Below are 21,224 nucleotides of genomic sequence, written 5' to 3' on the forward strand. Positions count from 1 at the left end.
TCAGTTAAAAATTAGATCGACTATTTTCAGTTTTTTCATTTCATCAACATTTGTATAAGTTGAAGATCGAGTGAAATTATCACTCGTTTGATTTGGATAATAAATTTTTTGTTTACTTTCTATTAAAACCTAGTTCTTTGGACTTTGGTTTAATCATGAATTGACATAGAAACAATAGATGTCGCTAGAGAATAGTTACAATGGTAAACATTAAAGTAGCCAAAGAGTATAAACAAGGTACAGTAAAATAGTAATTTGTAAAATAGCTCACCTAGATGGCAGTGAAACAAAAAAACAAAAAACTTAATGAATTACTGTACTTTGGTTACTGTAACTAAAAATCTCAATATAAGATGAGATTCTCAGCTTTATTAACTAGTCTTTGTTTGGTCGCGCTGAAGTTGGTTTGTTACATAGTTTCTCTTCAAAGAATCTTTACGACAGATCCTGGTTAAATATTCTGCTTCTCTTAACAACCTGTTGTTTCCTCTCATCATTTTCAAAATTTGTACCATTTATTCGCAAAAGTCGATTATTGATTTTATTCAAGATGGCTGATTCCAATGAATATTCTGATCAATTACTGGAAATCTCTGAGTTTGCTGATAAATTGATGGCCATAAATGGATCAAAGACTTTCCATGTTTTAAAAAAGTTAATTTCAACGCTACCAGCCTTTGAAAAATTGTTTTGCTGTGACTTGTTAGAAGCAAGAGAAAGCAAAGTTGGATCGGATCTATATAAACAAACTCTTGATTCTGTACTCAATGCAACTCGTCCTGAATCTATTCCAATTAAAATGGAAAGTGTTATTGCCTTGTTTGATGTTGCAGATAATTTGACGTTAAACAATCTATCAAAGGATTGTTACTCTTATTTTCATGCAAATTTCACCATTGAACATCTTCCAGTTATTATTCCTCAAGTGACTAAAACATCTAAACTGATCAACTCTGGTGCCTTAAACACATTCATCTGTCGCCATTTCTTAAAGATTGTCAAGACTTCTATTTTTCTGAATTATCCTGTTGAAACGGTAGAGTACATCTGCGGTTTAGATTTGCTGATATCTTCTGAATACCAAGTATTGGAAGCAATTAATGATTGGGTCAAAGCTAAAGCTGATGACAGAAAAGATTATCGTCTTCGATTATTAAGATGTATTCGTTGGTGTTATGCTGGAACTGATATCTCCTCTAAAATAATGGAACTTCCTTATATCGCAACAATTCAGGATATTGATAAAATTTTGTGTTCTCCTGGTAATAGTAAACATAAGTGCCCTTATAATCGCACTGATCAATGTTTATTGATGTTCATCCAGAAAATTGATGACATGGTTCTGAGTATAAGAGTTCTGCAGTCACAATCTTGGTTACCTGTTGGTATTTTTAATTTAGATGATGCTATGTCACTAGAATTGGTTCATGGAGAGAACATATCAGATGTTCTATATGATTGTGGAACCAAAGGAGTGCGAATTGATTGGGAAGCCAAGAAATTCCGTTGGCTCAATTTTGAAAGTGATGAATCATATTATCTGCAAATCAACAAACTGATTGTCTCCAGTCAGACTGCACCAAGGTAAGGTTTAAAAACTTAGTTTTTTTAAATGCTGCTTTCAGTCATTCTTTTAGTCCTTGGCTTCCAATTTTTTTTATAAAATACTGTTATTTTATTAGATATGTAATTAAAAAAATTATTTCTGTTGAATTTCAGTACCATTCTCTACTTGGAAGACAAATGTGGCGGATATGCTGATGATCCTTTTATTGAACTTTTTCATCTTCGCTCTCTCGCTACTTCTAGGCGAAGAATTCCAGCTCCTGACTCCTCTGATCCCCAGTCGCTAGTCAATAGCAATGAATTTGATCATGTAAAACCACATGACGGTCGTTTGCTTGGGTACAACCCTGTTCCTGTACAAGACTCCCGGTCGCAAGCTGATCGATCAGACATTATTCGGGTATTACCACCACACCTTTTTCCTTTAATTTATACATTGGCTCTTCAAACATCTGGTCAATCTGCAATTCACGACGTCCCATCAACGATTCCTTTAGAAAATGATGAAAGGTTACCGCTCGAGTCTGATGGTAAATTCATTGTGGTTGGAAAAACTAAAGATGACAAGTTTTACGCTCTTTTTCCTGTTCGTCATCATGAATGGTTCAAGATTAAATATTATGTCAATTATGATGAAAGATCTTTTATCGCTACAGTTTTAGGGTCCAACATTTTTATTTTGACACAGAAACGGCAATTTATTCAATTTAATTATGAAAATAATTCATTCATAAAAACTGCGCCGTTCAAAGATAACAAACTCAAATTTATGGATTTAATCATCACTTCTCGTCAAGACAACGACAATAAAATAGTTTTGATCGATAAATCGTGCGGGAAAATTCACTATTTCAACATTGACAGTCAAACCTGGACTGAAACGAGTAACAGCAATCGCAGGCCGAATCAAACTAATCGAAAGGATTTCATTATGACCGCAACCACAGTCTTTTTACCTTTAGATAAAGTCAAACCTTGCATCAAACGAAAATTCAATTTATTGGATTGATAATCGCAATCATATAATCTTAAAATTTCTCTTGCATATGAACTTTACTTTTGTATTCGTTTGACTGAAATTTTTATCAAATAAAATTTGCATTTTAAAATTGAAACTAAGAATTAAGGCATTTGAAAATTGTATCAATAGGACTTGGAATAACAGATGCGATCTATGCGATTCCATATCTTTTATCAACAACTTATGCCTTTTTGGTCGTCAACTTTTAGTCTTTAGAAAGGCTTCAATCATAGTGGTGTAATGTGTCCATTGCTTTGCTTATTGTTTAGATTGAATTTGATAATGCCTTCAATCTGAAGATATCTCATCATTAAGTTATCTGAATACAAGCTCTATGTATATCAATGTAAATTATGTATTTCTAATTTTTAGGGATAGTCGAAGCGTTTCGTATTCAGTTGTACCAATCAGATCACTTTGTCTCATTACTAAATTTAATTTTTGAAAAATGCTTCTATGTCTTTGCAGACTTGTACATACAATGGCTGCAATAAGTTGAATCCGTTGAGGAACATAATTATTGAGGATTTTAGCTGGAAGCAATTTAAGCAATCAAATGTCAATGGAATCAAAACAAATCAACTCAGTTTAATCAAACATAATTAAATACAATATAAATTACTAATATTAAAAGCATTTCTGGCTCTCAACACCATGTGTTTAGTAAACAAAAGAAATAGGGAGTTTATCCTCATTTCAACTTGCTTATTGTAGTCAGTGTAAAATTAAATTTTTGTAGATTTCTGAAGCATAAACATTCATATTTATTTAATTAGAAAACTATTTTGTTTATTGATGTGCTAGATATAAGGTCTTATAAAATTATAGCAGTAAATGGTATACAATAGAAGAGCAATACAAAAGAGTTGTCACTTATGCACTGCGTTCCATATTGGAAAAGAAACATTATGATGATTTGCTTCGACACCTCTTCAAAACTGAAACGGAAACTAAATTGATTTTTTGTAATCATAACTGTTAGTTGATGGAAATGATAATTCATGTCATAAGAATTCATGTTTGCTGCATTGCATGCGAAATGGGATTAAAATTACGCTGATATCTCAAATACTGAATTTGACTTCACTGCCTTCACTGCAGCATTGCTATATTTGAAAAATATCAAACCTGCGTTTGGACTTAAATTTTTCCCGATTCAATATCACTATTATTCAAATCTCAGTCTGAGCTTTCTCTTTTCTATTTAGTATAAAAGGCTTAAAATTTTTAATCCAGATTTGTCTTATGATCTTTAAATACAGTGGAGTACCAGATACTGTCAGTAACTGGAAATAGCTTAACGTATGGATGATAAAAATGAGACAAAAGTAAATGCTCAATAACTTTATTAATTCAACTCCAATTCAAATGAAAATTTGCTTGATCGAGGTCAGGAGTAATATCAATGTATTAATGAGTCACAGCCATTTCTTTTTAAGTTTACTTTTTGTTCTGCAACCCTGAAAGTCGCTTACTTACATCAGTTTCTCTTTAAAAAGTCTGTATAAGATCCTGGTTAAATATTCTGGTTTATTCAATAAACTATTGTTTCCTCTAATAATTTTGTACCAAAAATTGTACCTTTTTGATTCGCGATGGCTGATTACAATGAATATTCTGATCAAATACTGGAAATTTCCGAGTCTGATGATCAATTGACAATTACTAATAGATCAGAGACTTAATGTGTCTCCGAAAAGTTCATTTGTTCATCGATACTACAGAAGCGACTATGTTAGAAGCGACAGAAAACCGAGTTAAATTGGCTCTTGAAGAACACAGTTTTACTTGTGTAAACAATTGGATTCATTCTGATTCTGTCCAAATTGAAATGGAAAGAGTTATTGCGTTATTTGATGCAGCCGATTATTTGATGTTGAACGACCTATCAAATGATTGTTACTCTTATTTTCATGCAAATTTCACCATTGAACATCTTCCCATTATTATTCCTCAAGTGACTAAAACATCTAAACTGATTAACTCTGGTGCTTTGAACACATTCATTTGTCGCCATTTTTTGAAGATTGTTAAAACTTCTATTTTTCTGAATTATCCAGTTTGAACGGTAGAGTGCAAATTAGATTTGATGATTTCTTCTGAATACCAAGTATTGGAAGCTATTAATGACTGGATTAAAGCTAAAGCTTAAAATATCTTCTTGAATTATTAAGATGTATTCGTTGGTGTTATGCTGGAACTGATATTTCATCTAAAATTATGGAAGTTCCATATATAGCGACAACTCAAGATATTAATGAAATTCTGTGTTCTCTGGTAATCGTAGAGGTACTATTCAGGTCGAGGTACTCCTCACTATCGAGGTAATGGATCAGAATGTAAGGAACTTAAATAGTTTACTAAACGTGTGCTGTAATTTCTCGATCTTGTTCATGGTAGATCATGAATAATTTACCATTGTAGGTTGATTCTTTGAATTTCTCATTTTAAATGCATTCATTTGAACAAACTTTTTCATGAAAATTAATAATAAAATTTAATATCATCATAAATTTTGAGCAAATATGAATTTTGTCAATGGCGGAATCAGCTTTTTCCGTTCACATTCATCACTTTTTCATCACCCAAATCTACCCATCATATTTAACATGTTTTATGTCCATTATGTGTTAATAAATTGATACGATTTGAATTGCCAAATAAAAAATTTTTCTCTGTCAATCCAAATAAAGATCATTGCTTTCAAATGAAGCAAAAGTATCAAGAGTCCAGATAATGATGTAACATCTATGTTTTATAACATCATGAGATCAGCTTAACAAGCCTAAAAAGAAGCTTGAAAAATATTTTTATTTTTATTGAAGATAAAGTGTTAAGTAACTTGAACCCAGATTCATCAGCAAACAACGGTTTAGGCGGCTCACTTTGTTACAGTAACTAACAAAGAGTATACAGTGTGTGAAGAAAGTTGTTAGGGAAGCTTTCAAATAACTTTAGTGCATTATTTCATCATCAAATGCCTAGAAACTTTCTCCTCACCCTGTATACTCTTTGTTAGCTAACAAATGAAATCAATTGAACTTACAATCATAGACATATGATCAGTGCTTAACATAAACTTCAATTTGAAATGTAACTAAAAATTATTCTCAATTTGTTAAGTTAATTAAAACATCTAATTATTTGCAAGATTAGATTACACAGAAGGCTCAGTTAATGTTTTTTCAGCCTCGATCCAATGTTAATTATCGAGCAAGGTAAACAATTAAACACTAGTTAAAAATCACAATTAATTAGATGGAGAATGGGAAAATGGGACCGGCTTTTTTCCACCTTATCCACCACTTTATCCGCCACTTTTTTCAACGTATTGTCCACCACCCGAATCTAACACATTCACTATTAATCGCCATCGCATCTGAAAAGTAGTGAACAATTTGTTGATTTGATTGATTGATCTAGTTTGATTTGGGTGATGGACAATATGGTGAACAATACGACGAAAAAGTGGTGGACAAAAGCATGTCCCGTGAAAATTACTTTAACTGAGCTCTCAAGTAAAACAAATTTATTAGCAGCAAATAAGTGTCGATATATTCTCAATTCTTGTTAACACCTGTGTGAAGACGCTTAAGTCGATATTTCAAAGGATTACGGCCAGTATTCAATATGATCAGTTAAAAATTAGATTGACTTTTTGACAGTTTGTTCATTTCATCAACATTTGTATAAGTTGGAGATCGAGTGAAGTTATTACTCCGATTGATTTGGATAATAAAATTTTTTGTCAACTTTCTATTCGGTAACCAAGACAGTCTTGATACTCTCAGAGTGTACTCATTTCAAACAATTAATTGATTTAGCTAAATTCATTCATTCAATTTTTTCAATTTTTAGTCAACTAATTATTTGATATTTGCTCTTTAATATTTAAACCTAACTCTTTGGACTTTGGTTTAGTCATCAATTGACATAGAAACAATAGATGTCGCTAGAGAATAGTTACAATGGCATCATTTAGCTTTGTAGCAAAGAGTAAACCCAAAGTAACTAAAAAATCTTTATAAGATGAGATTCTCAACTTTACAAACCAGTCTTTGTTTGGTCGCGCTGAAGTTGGTTTGTTACATAGTTTCTCTACAAAGAGTCTTTACGACAGATCCTGGTTAAATATTCTGATTCTCTTAACAAACTGTTGTTTCCTCTGATCATTTTCAAAATTTGTACCTTTTAAGTTATTGATTTGATTCGCGATGGCTGATTCCAATACATCTTCTGGTAGATTACCGGAAGTTTCTGAGTCTGATGATAAAATGACGATTATAAATAGATCAAAAACTTACCATGTCTCTAAAAAGCTCATTTGTTCATCGATACCATACTTTGAGAAAATGTTTTGCTGTGACTTATTGGAAGGAAAAGAAAACACAGTTCAATTGGATCTTGATGAACACAGTTTCGATTGTGTACTCAATTGGATTCATTCTGATTCGGTTCAAATTGAAATGGAAAGTGTTATCGCCTTGTTTGATGTTGCCGATTATTTGATGTTGAATGATCTATCAAATGATTGTTACTCTTATTTTCATGCCAATTTCACCATTGAACATCTTCCAGTTGTTATTCCTCAAGTGACTATAACATCTAAACTGATTAACTCTGGTGCCTTAAACACATTCATCTGTCGCCATTTCTTGAAGATCATTAAAACATCCATATTTCTTGATTACCCAGTTGAAACGGTAGAGTACATCTGCGGTTTAGATTTGATGGTTTCTTCTGAATATCAAGTATTGGAGGCAATCAATGATTGGGTCAAAGCTAAAGCTGATCTTAGAAAAGAATATCGTCTTCGATTATTAAAATGTATTCGTTGGTGTTATGCTGGAACTGATATCTCATCTAAAATAATGGAACTTCCATACATCGCAACAATTCAAGATATTGAAAAAAAGTTATGTTGTCCTGATAATTGTAAACTTAACTGCACTTCCAATCGCACTGATCAATGTTTATTGATGTTCATCCAGAGAATTGATGCTATGTGTCTGAATATAAGAGTTCTTCAGTCACAATTTTGGGTACCTGTTGGTTATTTTAACCTAGATGTCTCAATGTCATTAGAATTTGTTCATGGTGAAAACATATCAGATGTTTTATACGATTGTGGAACCAAAGGAGTACGAATTGATTGGGAAAGCAAGAAATTCCGTTGGCTCAATTTTGAAAGTGACGAGTCTTATTATCTGCAAATCAACAAACTGATTGTTTCCAGTCAGACTGCATCAAGGTAAGTTTAGAAACTTGATATTAAATTTTGAATTCAGTCATTCTTTTAGTTCTTAGTTTCCAATTTTTTTATGAAATACTGTTATGTTATTAGATATGTAATTAACAAATTATTATTGTTGAATTTTCAGTACTATTCTCTACTTGGAAGACAAATGTGGTGGATATGCTGATGATCCTTTCATCGAACTTTTTCATCTTCGCTCCCTCGCTACTTCTAGGCACAGACCTCATGCTCTTGACTCTGATCCTCGTTTGCTTCACTGTGATCTGCCTCCCAGAGTATATGAGCATGCTCGCATACCACATCTGGGTAACAACCGAGATATTAATAATATTGTTTTAATGGGGCCATCGCGGCCGCGACGCTCTGATCGTTATGCAGATATGTCTCACACCTCTGGTCAATCTGCAATTCGCAGCGCCCCATCGATGATTCCTTTAGAAAATGACGAAAGGTTACTACTCGAGTCTGATGGTAAATTCATTGTGATTGGAAAAAGCAAAGATGACAAGTTTTACGCCCTTTTTCCTGTTCGTCATCATGAATGGTTCAAGATGAAATATTATGTAAATTATCATGAAAGATCTTTTATCGCTACTGCTTTGGGATCCAATATTTTTATTTTGACAAAGAAACTGAGATTTATTCAATTTAATTATGAAAATAATTCATTCAAAAAAACTGCGCCGTTCAAAGATAACCAACTCAAATTTATGGATTTAATCATCACTCCTCGTCAAGACAACGATAATAAAATAGTTTTGATCGATAAATCGTGTGGGAAAATTCACTATTTCAACATTGGCAGTCAAACCTGGACTGAAACGAGTATCAGCAATCGCAAGCCGAATCAAACTGATACAAAGGATTACATTATGACCTCAACCACAGTCTTTTTACCATTAGATAAAATCAAACCTTGCATCAAACGAAAATTCAATCTATTAGATTGATAATTGCAATCATATTATTTTCGATTTATCTTGAATATGAATTCCCTTTTGTATTCGTTTGGCGGATGTTTTTATCAAATAAAATTTTAGAATTTTAAAAGGCATTTGAAAATTGTTTCAATGGGTCTTGAAATACCAGCAAATAAAAGTTTAATCCAATGTATTATATGCGATTCCATATCTTTTATCAACAACTACCTTTTTGGTCGCCACTATTAACCTTCTAAAGGGTTCAATCATACCAAACATTTGTTTCAAGAAACGATTACAAATTAAATAATGAAATAGAGAATAAAAATAGTAATATTAGTGAAGTACATTAGAGCTTTACAATAGACAATTCAATGTGTTCCAACATACTTTTTCGAGCTCGAATTTATCGAGTTTAATTATGAAACTCAAAGCTAAAATAAGAGTGAACCATTCAAATACGGTTATGCATTTGAATTCGATTCTGTATATTTAACTTCTCACCAAACTAAAGATGATGCGATAATTTTGGTTGGACAAACACCAGACATCGGAAGAATTCATGTTTACTGCACTAAGCGTTCAAAATGGACTTATAATTACGCTGATATCTCAAATACTGAATTTGACTTCACTGCCTTCACTGCAGCATTTCTATCTTTAAAAAATATCAAACCTGCGTTTGGCCATAAATTTTTCCCGACACAATATCACTATTATTTGAATCTCAATCTTTTTATTTTTGAAGAAAACTTTAAAATTCTGAATTCAGATTTGTTTATGATCCTCAAATATATCGTAGCTCTTGGCGTTTCAGCAAGTTAGCAAATATGAATTTTGTTCAAGTTTTGAGCTGCTTCAGCGAAGACAGAAAGTAGCAATAAAATAATCAATTCAATTACGAGTATTCAAAGTCATTCATTCAATACAAAAGGCGTTTGCATAGCTCAATATTGCAGTTCTGATGTTTTTCAGCGCTCGATTTGTAATCCGGTCATTTGTTCTATCGCAAGTTATTAAAGTGTCTATTAATATGTAAGTTGCTCTAACCTGAATTAGCAAGTATGCAATTAGATGCTGCAGCTGAAAGGCCAAAGGACGTGTAGAGCTTTAAGCAACATATCGATGTTCATTTGCTATTCAGTTTTCGACTGAATTTCTGCATGTCAGAAGGGTTTGAAGAGTTTTGCTCGAGTCTAATGGTTAATTTGTGAAATGCAAAAACATGAAAATTAGATTCAATTTTAAATGAATCATAGATCTTTCATTGCTAATACTTTGGTTTATGGAGAAACTGTAACACACTTTAATTATTAAAAAGATACATTCAAAAGAATGAATCGTTAAAAGATTGCGACTTGGGTATAAATTCAGCAATGGTTAATCCAATAGGTGGCGCCAGTATTCTACAAAATTATGATTCATAATTTAAGGCGGTGCCTTTTGAGCTCAAATACCAAATAAATATCTTATGAAGTACATCAATCACACTTTCAAGTTCAAAGTGTTATTACAATGGTAAACTAAAAGATCATTTCAGTTTAAATTGGTTTATTATCACTCTTTGATTTGAATATTTTCCAAAAAACTAAATCAATCAAGTATTAATTTTTTTAGATTTTATGAAAATCTTTGCTACAGTTTGAGTGATAAAGATGGAACACGAAGATAAAAATTTTGATGTTAAATTGGAAATTGTGAATAGAAAAACTGTTTATACTGTTTCTAAAAAGTTAATTTGTTCAGTTGTGCCTTATATTAAGAAAATGTTTGGTTGTGATTTGTTGGAATCAAAGGAAAACAAAGTGGAACTTGATTTTGATGAACATGTCTTCAATGCTATCCTGGATTGGATTCATTCTGGGTCGTTCTTGATTAACATGGAGAATGTGATCAATCTTTACGAAGCAGCTGATTACTTGATGTTGGATGAACATTTCTTAAAACCTTGTCTTTCTTATTTTCATGAAAATTTCACCATTAAACATCTTCCAGTGGTTTTATCCCAAGTTACAAAAGTGTCGAAATTTATCAATTTAGGATCAATTGAAAACTTCATTTGTCATCATTTCTTGTCGATCACTAATACGGACATTTTCTTGAATTATCCAGTTGAGACAGTTGAAGCTATTCTTAAATTAGATTTAATGGTTTACTCTGAATATCAAATTTTTGAATCAATCTTAAAATGGGTGAATATTAATACGTCCAGACAAAAATTCATTCCACACTTATTGAACTGTGTCCGTTGGTCTTTCATGGATCCTGATGATTTAGTTAAAATCAAAAATGATGAACATATCAAGGTTTTGACTAATTTTGATTCAATTATCTCGTCCAACGTTGAATCTGATTTAAATCGTAGCAGACAAAACTTCTTCGTTTCTATTCATCGAATTGGTGATTCAAGATTAAGAATAAAAGCGTTTGATAATAAATTTTTGTGTTTCCCGATCGGTGATTTTATTCAAGACGATTCTATGCCACTTGAATTTGTTCACGGAGAACACATTTCAGATATTTTGTTTGATTCTGGAACAAAAGGAATCCAAATTGATTGGATTAAACGGACATTTCGATGGCGTGACTTCAAAGTTGCTGGTAAAACTTTTTACAGTCAATTTTTTAAAGTTATTTTGCAGTTTCAGTCTAATCTCAAGTATGTTTAGTATATTTTTTGAATTATCAAATTTTTTCAAACTCAAATGTCACAATTGTCCAGCTTAATTTTTTGCTAACATTCATCGGAAAGTCCTCCTCATAACAAAACTGCATGTTGTTCCAACATGAGTTTATTTATTTATCACTTTGCAATCACAGTATTTTCTTATTTCGCAGATATTTTACTTGCTATTTGGAGGATAAAGACTGGAAACCTACTGCTCCTATTGGCACACAAGAGGAATTACTCATTGAATCTAATGGTAAATTCATTGTAATTGGCAAAACTAAAGATGAGAAGAAGTGGTTTGGTCTTTTCCCAGGTGCACATGAAAGTTGGTTCAATCAATTTAAAGATTGTGAACACTCTTTTCAAGCCACTGTTTTGGACGATGTTGTTTATATATTGACAAAGGATCTCGAATTCATCCAATTTAATTGCGAAACTCGATCCTTCAATAAAAGTGCACCATTCAAAGACGAAAAATGGAAATTCAATGATTTAATCTTAACTTCTCATCAAACAAACGACGATAAAGTTATTTTGGTCAATAAATCAAGTGGAAAAGTACATGTTTTCTGTATCAATCAGAAAGAATGGATTGAGAAGTATCGAATCATGAATGTGAACTTAGGTTCCAACAGTGCCAATGCTCCTGTTGATAAGTTGATTGCCTTCACTTCAACGTTTTTGCCGATGCAAACTATCAAACCTTTGTATGAACAAAGATCTCATTCTTGAACTACCATTTGTACTTTCCTATTTTGCGCATGATGTAATTATAATGTGCGTAATGATATTGTAATGTAATCTTAAAAATGATAATATAATAGTTGTGAATCAAAACTTGCGATTAATTAATCATATGGAAAAATTCACATTTCCATTATTTTCAGCCAAACTTGAATTGAAATGAGCACGATTAAAAATCGCTTTGTAATGATTTACTCATGACCTTAACCAGTCTTTTTATCATTACTTATTGGTAATAAAATGGTATCAGCTTTTTTGTCCTCATTTCACTCCATTCTTCCAATTACTTTTTTTCGTCATATTGTCCACATTGGGTGCTGTCCAACAATTAAAAACAAACATGTTATTGGCCTGATTTTATCAATTTGTCATGGTAACAATAAGGTTTGTCGTTTTGTTTTGCTTTCACAGCTACTTGATTTGTTTAGCCAACAATTTCAGAGAGAACAGGGAATAAATATCAAAACTCGAAGTTGAGTTAACATATCACGCAAAGCTAGTCAGTGAAATCATTTGACCGTGTTGTCTCAATGAAAAATCGACTTGAAATGAGTCAAGATTTCATCGACTGACTGTGTCAACTAACCATATCAAATTACAAGGGTTATACGTTAATTTTACAAAAATCAGAGGCTCTGATTCAGAGTCATCTATTGATTAGAAAAATAGAAAAATAGTCAGAAGTCGAACAGGCGATTAAAATGAATTGTTGGCAGAAAGTTGATTCTAATCAATAGATGGCTCTGATTTTTTGTAAAAATAAACCTATAACCACTGTAGCTCTTTCTGCAAAAGTCTATTGCTTCTTTGGTTAACTTGCTTTCAAAATTTACTTTTAAATATAACCTTAACTTATTTAAATACTATCTATTCATAAATTCAAATCGCAACTAATACGAACTAAACCACTTAATATTTTAATATCAAACGATCGAAGTTGTGATGGAAAAAGTTGAAGAAAAATGTGCTGATGAATTGAAAATTGTGAACAGAAGAAGAGAATATACTGTTTCTAAAAAGTTAATTTGTTCAACTGTGCCTTACTTTGAGAAAATGTTTTGTTGTGATTTGTTGGAATCAAAGGAAAACAAAGTGGAACTTGATTTTGATGAACATGTATTCGATTCTATCCTGGATTGGATTCATTCAGAAGCGTTCACCATTAAAGTGGATTATGTCATCAGTTTTTACGATGCAGCTGATTATTTGATGATAAATGATCGTTTGTTTGAACCCTGTCTCTCTTATTTCCATGAAAATTTCACCATTAGACATCTTCCATCTGTTTTACTACAGGTCACCAAAGTGTCTAAATTATTGAATTCGGGATCAATTGAAAGTTTCATTTGTCATCACTTCTTGAAGATCGCCAATACCGACGCTTACTTGGATTATCCCGTCGAGTCAGTTGAAGCTATTCTCACATTAGATTTAATGGTTTATTCTGAGTATCAAATTTTTGAGTCAATTATAAAATGGATAAATGGAAAGGTCGATTCAAGAAAAAAATATATCCTAAAGTTAATGGATTGTGTTCGTTGGTTCAACATGGATCGTGATGATAGAAAGAAAATGTTGGATAATGAATTAATCAAGACTCGGTCAAATTTTGATCTGTACTCCTTAGCCAAAGATAGCGATAGATTCAATCGCAGTAAACAAAGCTTTTTTATCTCTATTCATCAGAAGGCTGATGCGACTTTAGCATTAAAAGCGTTTGATAATGAAATGTTTTGTTTTACGATCGGTGATTTCAGTCAAGACGATTCAATGTCACTTGAATTTGTTCATGGAGAACACACTTCAGATATTTTATTTGATTCTGGAGCCAAAGGTATTCGAATTGATTGGGTTAAAAAGACATTTCGATGGCTCGACTTTAAGGTTGCTGGTAATACTTACTACAGTAAATTGGCGAAATTCATAGTAAAGTTTCCATGTAGTCCAAGGTATGTTAATCATCGTGAGCTTCGTAAATTTTTAAATTGATTTTCCGTATTGTATCTTTGGATATGTCTATTGAATATCTAATTCTAATTCTATCTTAGCACCTTTATTGATGTTTTCAATGATAGTTACTCAAAACAAAATACCCCTGCAAACTATCCTAACTCGATCACTTTGATGCGATGAATAGAAAATTCTTGTTGAATCAAAAATTGAGACTTCTGTTTTTCATTGGTCATTGCTTTCAGTTTTTCAAAAGTACCTTTTGATATTATAATTAGTACAGAAATGTATTTGTCAAACTTTGCAAATTTGATTAAGTTTTAATATGAATAGTTTTCAATTTAATGAATTATCAATTATAAATCAAATGATCATCATTTTATACTTTAATTTCTCTTTCTTATGTTATTTTTAGTGATATTGATTGTTATTTGGAAGACAAAGACGCGAAATTTTCAATTCCAATTGCCCCACACGAACGCTTACTCCTTGAATCTAATGGAAAATTCATTTTAATTGGGAAAACTAGAGACGAGAAGAAGTGGTTTGGTATTTTCCCAGTTAAATGTTCAAGTTGGTTCAACAATTATAGCGATCATGAACACTCTTTCAAAGCCACTGTTTTGGACGATGTTGTTTATATATTGACAAAGGATCTTGAATTTATTCAATTCAATTACAAAACTCGATCCTTTGATAAGAGTAAACCATTCAAAGACGAAAAATTGGATTTCAATGATTCAATCTTAACTTCTCATCAAACAGGAGATAGTAAAATATTTTTGGTTAATAAATCATCTGGAAAAATTCATACTTTCTGTAATGAACAGAAAGAATGGTCTGAATCGTATCGTTTCATGAATGTTAATCTTAGCTCAAACAGTTCCAATATTTCTAAGTTAATCACCTTCACTTCAGCATTCTTACCTATCAAAAATATCACACCTTTATATAAGCAAGCCCTTCTTCTTTAACTGCAATACTTTTCAATACTATGTGTAAATGTCATTCACATTGCCTTCAATAAAAGTGTTGAATTTCTTAGGCTTCCCGATTGGTGATTTTACTCAAGATAATACAATGTCGTTTGAATTTGTTCATTTGATTGGGATCAGAATTGGTTGGATGAAAAAGACATTTACTCAACTCGGCTTGACTTTAAAGTTACTGATAAAACTTACTCCAGTAACTTAATTCACTGAAGAGTTTTCAGATGATCTCAGGCATGTTGAGTCAACGAATTCATTTTGATTGTAAAACTAGAAGAAATTGTTTACTCTTTTCCAATTAGTTGGCCCAATGATTTTAAAGACCAAAAACATACTTTTAATGCCACTGTTTTGGACAATACTGTTTATACAGTATACTGACAAGTGACTTGTAAAATAATTTCATTTTGATTGAAGAAACAAAAAACATCTGAAACATCAGACGCTGGCCATCCAATGCTTAATTAAAACATGAATGCCAATCTTTCAAAAAAGGGCTCATATTGCACTCGATTAAAGGAGAGTAAAATCTATCCCCTTTTCAATTCTATTGAAACTGTAGATAGAATGTCTTACAACTTAAATTATACTGACCCTTGTCTCATTCAATCTTTCTCTTTCATTTCGGCCCAAAATACAAAAGATCAAACAAAAGACACGTTTATTTGGTTCTTACAAGTGTGTTAGCTGTTTTCAAACAAGAAAAGCCTAACAGCGATATTTCTTGATCTCATCAATTATACTTCTAAATTGGATTAAAATGCGATTGCTTCAGCAATTCAGGAGAAACATTTTTAATAATCACTTTTCAGTTTATATCGATAGATTTCAGTCACTATTTAGACGATGCACGAGAACGTAAGTAACCTGAATAGTGTATTACTAACATTGTAAGCTGTAGTTTCATGATCTTGCTCATGATTTTTCTTTCAATTTTTTCTTTCAATTTTTATTATTCTTTCATTTTTACAAACTTAAACATGAGAAGGTTAAAATAAACGGTTTTCACTTGGTTAAAGATTCTAAAATAAGATAAAAGTGTTGCCTTGAACCCAGATTCATTAATAATCAAAGGTTTTTGCGGGTTCACTTTGTTAGTAGCTAACCAGGCAAAGTGATTGAACTAACAATCATAGTCATAAGATTAGTGCTTCAATAACAATCTTTAACAAAAACTTCAATTTGCAATGGGAATAAAAATTATTTTCAATTTTTTGCAAGAATAGGATTACACTGAAGGCTAAGTTACTGTATTTTTTTCTCAGCATCTATCTCTTGTTAATTAACTTTAAGGGACTAAGTAAACAATAAAATACTGGTTAAAAATTAAAATTGATTAGGTTAAGTATGTGAAATTGAGACGTCCAGTGCAAGCAGTTAATTAGCAATTTAGAATGTCTTGTTAACACCTACTTACGAAAGACGCTTAAGACGATGTTTCGTAGGATTACGGGTCAGTATGCAATATGACCAAATAAAAATTGATTGGTTTGGATAATAAAATTTTGTTTACTTTCTATTAAAACCTAATTCTTTAGACTTTCCAACAAATTAACTGAAATAGAACCAATAGATGTCGCTAGATAATCGCTAGATACAATTTGCTAACATTTATTTTTAGTTGCTTGGTGACGCTTTTGAGAAGAGTCTTAGGCGCCATTAAACAATGCTTATGCATGATGCAACCATTAAAACAAGTAACAAAATAACTGAAAAATTCTCATCTTTCAAACTTCATTTAGTTACAGTTCATTGATTTGTCCGACAAGTGCCTTTTTCAAATACTATCATTGAATTTACTGTTGTTTTATAAGTTTAAATATAAAATCTTTCTAATTGTTTGCTAAATCTTGTATTACCTTGTATTCTGTTTCGCCATGACTGATCTAAATGGGTCTTCTAATCAAACTCTGGAAGTTTCCGAGTCTGCTGATGAATTGACGATCATAAATAGATCAAAGACTTACCATGTCTCCAAAAAGTTCATTTGTTCATCGATACCATATTTTGAGAAAATGTTTTGCTGTGACTTGTTGGAAGCGAAAGAAAACACAGTTCAATTGGATCTTGATGAACACAGTTTTACTTGTATACTTAATTGGATTCAATCTGACTCTCTTCAAATTAAGATGGAAAACATTATTGCCTTGTTTGATGTAGCCGATTATTTGATGTTGAACGATCTATCAAATGATTGTTACTCTTATTTTCATGCAAATTTCACCATTGAACATCTTCCCATTATTATTCCTCAAGTGACTAAAACATCTAAACTGATCAACTCTGGCTCTTTAAACACATTCATCTGTCGTCATTTTTTGAAAATTGTTAAAACCTTTAAATTTCTGAATTTTCCAGTTGAAACAGTAGAGTACATCTGCAAATTAGACTTGATGATTTCTTCAGAATACCAAGTTCTTGAGGCAATTAATGATTGGATTAAAGTTAAAGCTGATGACAGAAAAAAATATCTTCTTCGATTATTAAAATGTATTCGTTGGTGTTATGCTGGAACCGATATTTCATCTAAAATTATGGAAGTTCCTTATATCGCAACAATTCAAAATATTAATGAAATTTTGTGTTCTCCTGGTAATTGTGCACTTAAGTGCACTTCCAAACGCTCTGATCAATGTTTGTTGGTGTCCATTCATAAAATTGATGACACGGTTCTTAGTTTAAGAGTTCTGCAGTCACAATCTTGGTTACCTGTTGGTATTTTTAATTTAGATGATTCTATGTCACTAGAATTGGTTCATGGAGAGAACATATCAGATGTTTTATACGATTGTGGAACCAAAGGAGTACGAATTGATTGGGAAAGCAAGAAATTCTGTTGGCTCAATCTTGAAAGTGACGACGAGTCTTATTATTTTCAAATCAACAAATTGATTGTTTCCAGTCAGACTGCATTGAGGTGAGTTTTTCTTAAGTGCCTTCTATAGTAATTGCATTTGAGTTTTTATCGAGTCGACTCACAATTTTTTTTACTTAAAATTTTATATCACCGAAGATATGAAAGTTTCATCGAATTTGTCATTGTATTTCAGTACCATTCTCTACTTGGAAGATAATTGCGGCGGATTTGCAGATGATCCATTCGTTGAACTACTAAAGCTTAATCCTCCTACTACTTCTAGGCGAAGACTTCTTGTTCCTGATTCCCCCGACCCTCCTGCGAATGGCAATAGGGAAGGTCTTGAAGGTTTTATGCGTTTGAACATTAATGATCGTGCTTTTGCTATCTCTGCATTAGCTCTTCATTTCCTTGATCTCAGTCAGGAGGATCAAATTGAGTCCGTAAATTTTTCTACTGGTTATCCAATCGTACGTTACGCCTCTGGTCAAATTGCAACTTCCCCGACTTCTGCAGAAAATGATGGGAGACTGCTGCTCGAGTCTGATGGCAAATATATTGTGGTTGGAAAAAGTAACGATGACAAGTTTTACGCTCTTTTTCCCGTTTGTAATCATGAATGGTTCATGGTGAAAAATTATGTGAAGTATGATGAAAGATCTTTTATCGCTACTGCTTTAGGGTCCAATATTTTTATTTTGACAAAGAAGCTGAGATTTATTCAGTTTAATTATGAAACCAATGTATACAAAAAGACTGCACCATTCAATGGCAACGTACTTAAATTTTTGGATTTAATCATCACTTCTCGTCAAGACAACGATAATAAAATAGTTTTGATCGATAAATCGTGTGGAAAAATTCACATTTTCAACATTGACAGTCAAACCTGGACTGAAACTAGTATCAGCAATCGTGCGCCGAAACAAATTGATCCAAAGGATTGCATTCTGGCGGCAACCTCAGTCTTTTTGCCATTAAACAAAATCAAATATTGCTGTGAACGGAATTCAGTTTATCAGATCATATGATCACCAGATATGTCTTAAATATTAATTTCATTTTTGTATTCGTTTGTCAATGTTTGCATTCATTAAAATTTGATTTTCATAATCACAACTTAAATAAGTAATTTTTCTATTTTATCAAGAGTATGTGAAGTTCATTGAGAGTAAATATGATTCAATGGAGATCCCAAGAACTTATTGAAGCTCTTAAGATATTTTGTACAGATCAGGTCACTTTTTTTAATGATTCAATATAATTTTTGAATAATGGGTCTTTAAAGTCTATAATTTAATACATTCGGAATCCAATGAAAACTTCATCTGATGCCTTTCCTTGAAGATAGTCAATGCTCATTAATATGCTTTCTCGAATTATCCCGCCGATTCAGTTAGTTATCAAATCGGATTTAATGGCTTACTTCTGTAAATCAAATTTTTGAATCAATCAAGAAATGGGTGAATGATAACACATAGGGATGAGTTACTTCTACAGCTATGAAATGTGTTCGGTGGTCTTTCATAGATTCCGGTGACTTTCCTAAGATTAAAGCTGTAGGATTAATCAAGACTCTGACTAATTTCAATTCAATTATCTTCTCGAATGGCAGATGTGGATTCAATCTTAGTAATCGAAGCTTCTTTGCATCCATTTACAAATGAATGGATGATTTGACTTGTAAGGTGCCGTTAAAATTTTAATATCAAAGGTAATTAATTAAGTTCATTGTAAAGTGTTGGATCAAGCACCAGGTAACGCAAACGTGCCAATTCACAATGAATTTCTGATCCTCGGTGATTTACGAATAAAAGATACACAACTTAATATTTCATTTAATCTTTCAAATTATTAATAAATTTTCTAGATCCATTCAAATGAGAGTAATTCACTGTATAACACAGCCATTGTATTTAGCGCTTATTTTTCAATAATGGCTTTACAAGTTATGTTGATAAGATCAATATTAAGCATCCTTTTTCTCATTCATCCAATAATACAGTAATAAAGGAAGAGAAGTCGATTATTCAATAACTACCAAAAATCCAAGTATCCAAAATGTATAACATTAAATATTCAAATACTTGGTATTAAAATACTTCAAAATTCAATTCAAATCAATCGATTTGAACTTTTTTCCTGGACAATTTAAAGCTCGATGCTTTTTTATGCTGTCATTGAGAACAGAAATTCATATCAATACATTTATTTAGATAACAAATTAATCCTCAATCCAACAGATTATTATTATTAATGTTTCAAGAAATGTGTGAATGCCTTACAAAAGGCGCTTCAATGATGTTATGACTTGAAATGATATCATGAAATCAATTCAAAGATCATTTTAAACCTAAGAAGTACAAATAACCGGCAGTTCCTCTAAAATTTTCTGGTTAAAGATTTAAAGATAAGATAAAAGTTAGTTAACCCAGATTCACCCAAAAACTTTAGAAAAGCAAATGGAGTGTGTTCGAACCCACAAGATTAATTGTGATCACTACAATATTACAATATCATTACTTGTCAGATTCATTACATTTTTCACTTCTAGAACCAAAATAAATCTGCACTCACAAGCTGCAACACATTACATTAACATGTACCATGTCCATTATGTGAATTGTGTATTTATAAATTGAGCCATACGGTTTGAATTGCCAAATAATCAAATTTTTTACGTCAATCCAAACAAAGTGTTTAGATAATGATGTAATAACTAAGGTTTTGAACATCATATTAATAAAACAGCTTAACAAGCCTGAAGTTAAAAAGCTTGAAAAATATTTTGAGCTTTTCATCCAGGATATTATAGAGTATTTTGTAACTTGAACCCAATTTTATTAGTGGGTTATATATGGGTATTATTAGTTTATTATCAACGGTTTTGGTGGGCTCACTGTGTCATTGGTTTACAAAGAAACGCATTTAACACCAATCATAGACATTAAGTCAGTGCTTGACAAAAACTTCAATTTGCAATGTAAATAAAAATTATTTCAATTTGTTTACAGACTAACCCATTGTGTCAATTAAAACATCATCAGTTATTTGCAAGAATAGGATTACACTGATGCCTAACTTAGGCAGACTCAATCTATTGTTAACTTTTCAAACAAAGAGACGAAATAGACAATCACACACTGGACTTAAATTAAAATTAATTAGGTAAACTTTGTGAAAATTATCTGAAGAGGCCAATTGTAAGCAGTTAGCAGATTATAATGTTAACACATTCCTAATTCTTGT

At 31.8% G+C, this 21,224-nt stretch overlaps 5 protein-coding genes and 1 non-coding gene across 6 annotated transcripts; all 6 read left to right on the forward strand.

The window, feature by feature from the left end:
* The first annotated feature begins 340 nt into the window (after positions 1-340).
* On the forward strand, positions 341-2,679 carry LOC107361479 (uncharacterized). Its single transcript, XM_015928315.3, has 2 exons — positions 341-1,584; positions 1,720-2,679. The coding sequence occupies exons 1-2, from the start codon at positions 551-553 to the stop codon at positions 2,573-2,575; spliced, it is 1,890 nt and encodes a 629-aa protein (XP_015783801.1). The 5' UTR covers positions 341-550; the 3' UTR covers positions 2,576-2,679.
* A 3,907-nt stretch (positions 2,680-6,586) lies between these two features.
* On the forward strand, positions 6,587-8,960 carry LOC107360963 (uncharacterized). The gene is made up of 2 exons (XM_015927681.3): positions 6,587-7,838; positions 7,969-8,960. The coding sequence occupies exons 1-2, from the start codon at positions 6,802-6,804 to the stop codon at positions 8,792-8,794; spliced, it is 1,863 nt and encodes a 620-aa protein (XP_015783167.1). The 5' UTR covers positions 6,587-6,801; the 3' UTR covers positions 8,795-8,960.
* Positions 8,961-10,248: 1,288 nt separating this feature from the next.
* Positions 10,249-12,446, forward strand: LOC107360968 (uncharacterized). The gene is made up of 2 exons (XM_015927684.3): positions 10,249-11,423; positions 11,603-12,446. The coding sequence occupies exons 1-2, from the start codon at positions 10,420-10,422 to the stop codon at positions 12,165-12,167; spliced, it is 1,569 nt and encodes a 522-aa protein (XP_015783170.1). The 5' UTR covers positions 10,249-10,419; the 3' UTR covers positions 12,168-12,446.
* Positions 12,447-12,942: 496 nt separating this feature from the next.
* LOC107361470 (uncharacterized) lies at positions 12,943-15,173 on the forward strand. The gene is made up of 2 exons (XM_015928304.3): positions 12,943-14,128; positions 14,545-15,173. Exons 1-2 carry the CDS (start codon positions 13,122-13,124, stop codon positions 15,101-15,103), a joined length of 1,566 nt encoding a protein of 521 aa, XP_015783790.1. The 5' UTR covers positions 12,943-13,121; the 3' UTR covers positions 15,104-15,173.
* Positions 15,174-16,735: 1,562 nt separating this feature from the next.
* On the forward strand, positions 16,736-19,094 carry LOC107360961 (uncharacterized). Its single transcript, XM_015927680.3, has 2 exons — positions 16,736-18,035; positions 18,169-19,094. Exons 1-2 carry the CDS (start codon positions 16,996-16,998, stop codon positions 19,004-19,006), a joined length of 1,878 nt encoding a protein of 625 aa, XP_015783166.1. The 5' UTR covers positions 16,736-16,995; the 3' UTR covers positions 19,007-19,094.
* A 1,174-nt stretch (positions 19,095-20,268) lies between these two features.
* On the forward strand, positions 20,269-20,337 carry LOC149094567 (small nucleolar RNA SNORD36). Its single transcript, XR_016198215.1, has one exon. It is a non-coding gene; the product is annotated as a small nucleolar RNA SNORD36 (small nucleolar RNA).
* Positions 20,338-21,224: the final 887 nt, after the last annotated feature.

Source organism: Tetranychus urticae, chromosome 1 (assembly GCF_039701765.1).
Source record: "Tetranychus urticae isolate SD_2017Ah chromosome 1, NJAU_TeUrti_SD_1.0, whole genome shotgun sequence".
In the NCBI taxonomy this organism is placed as follows: domain Eukaryota; kingdom Metazoa; phylum Arthropoda; class Arachnida; order Trombidiformes; family Tetranychidae; genus Tetranychus; species Tetranychus urticae.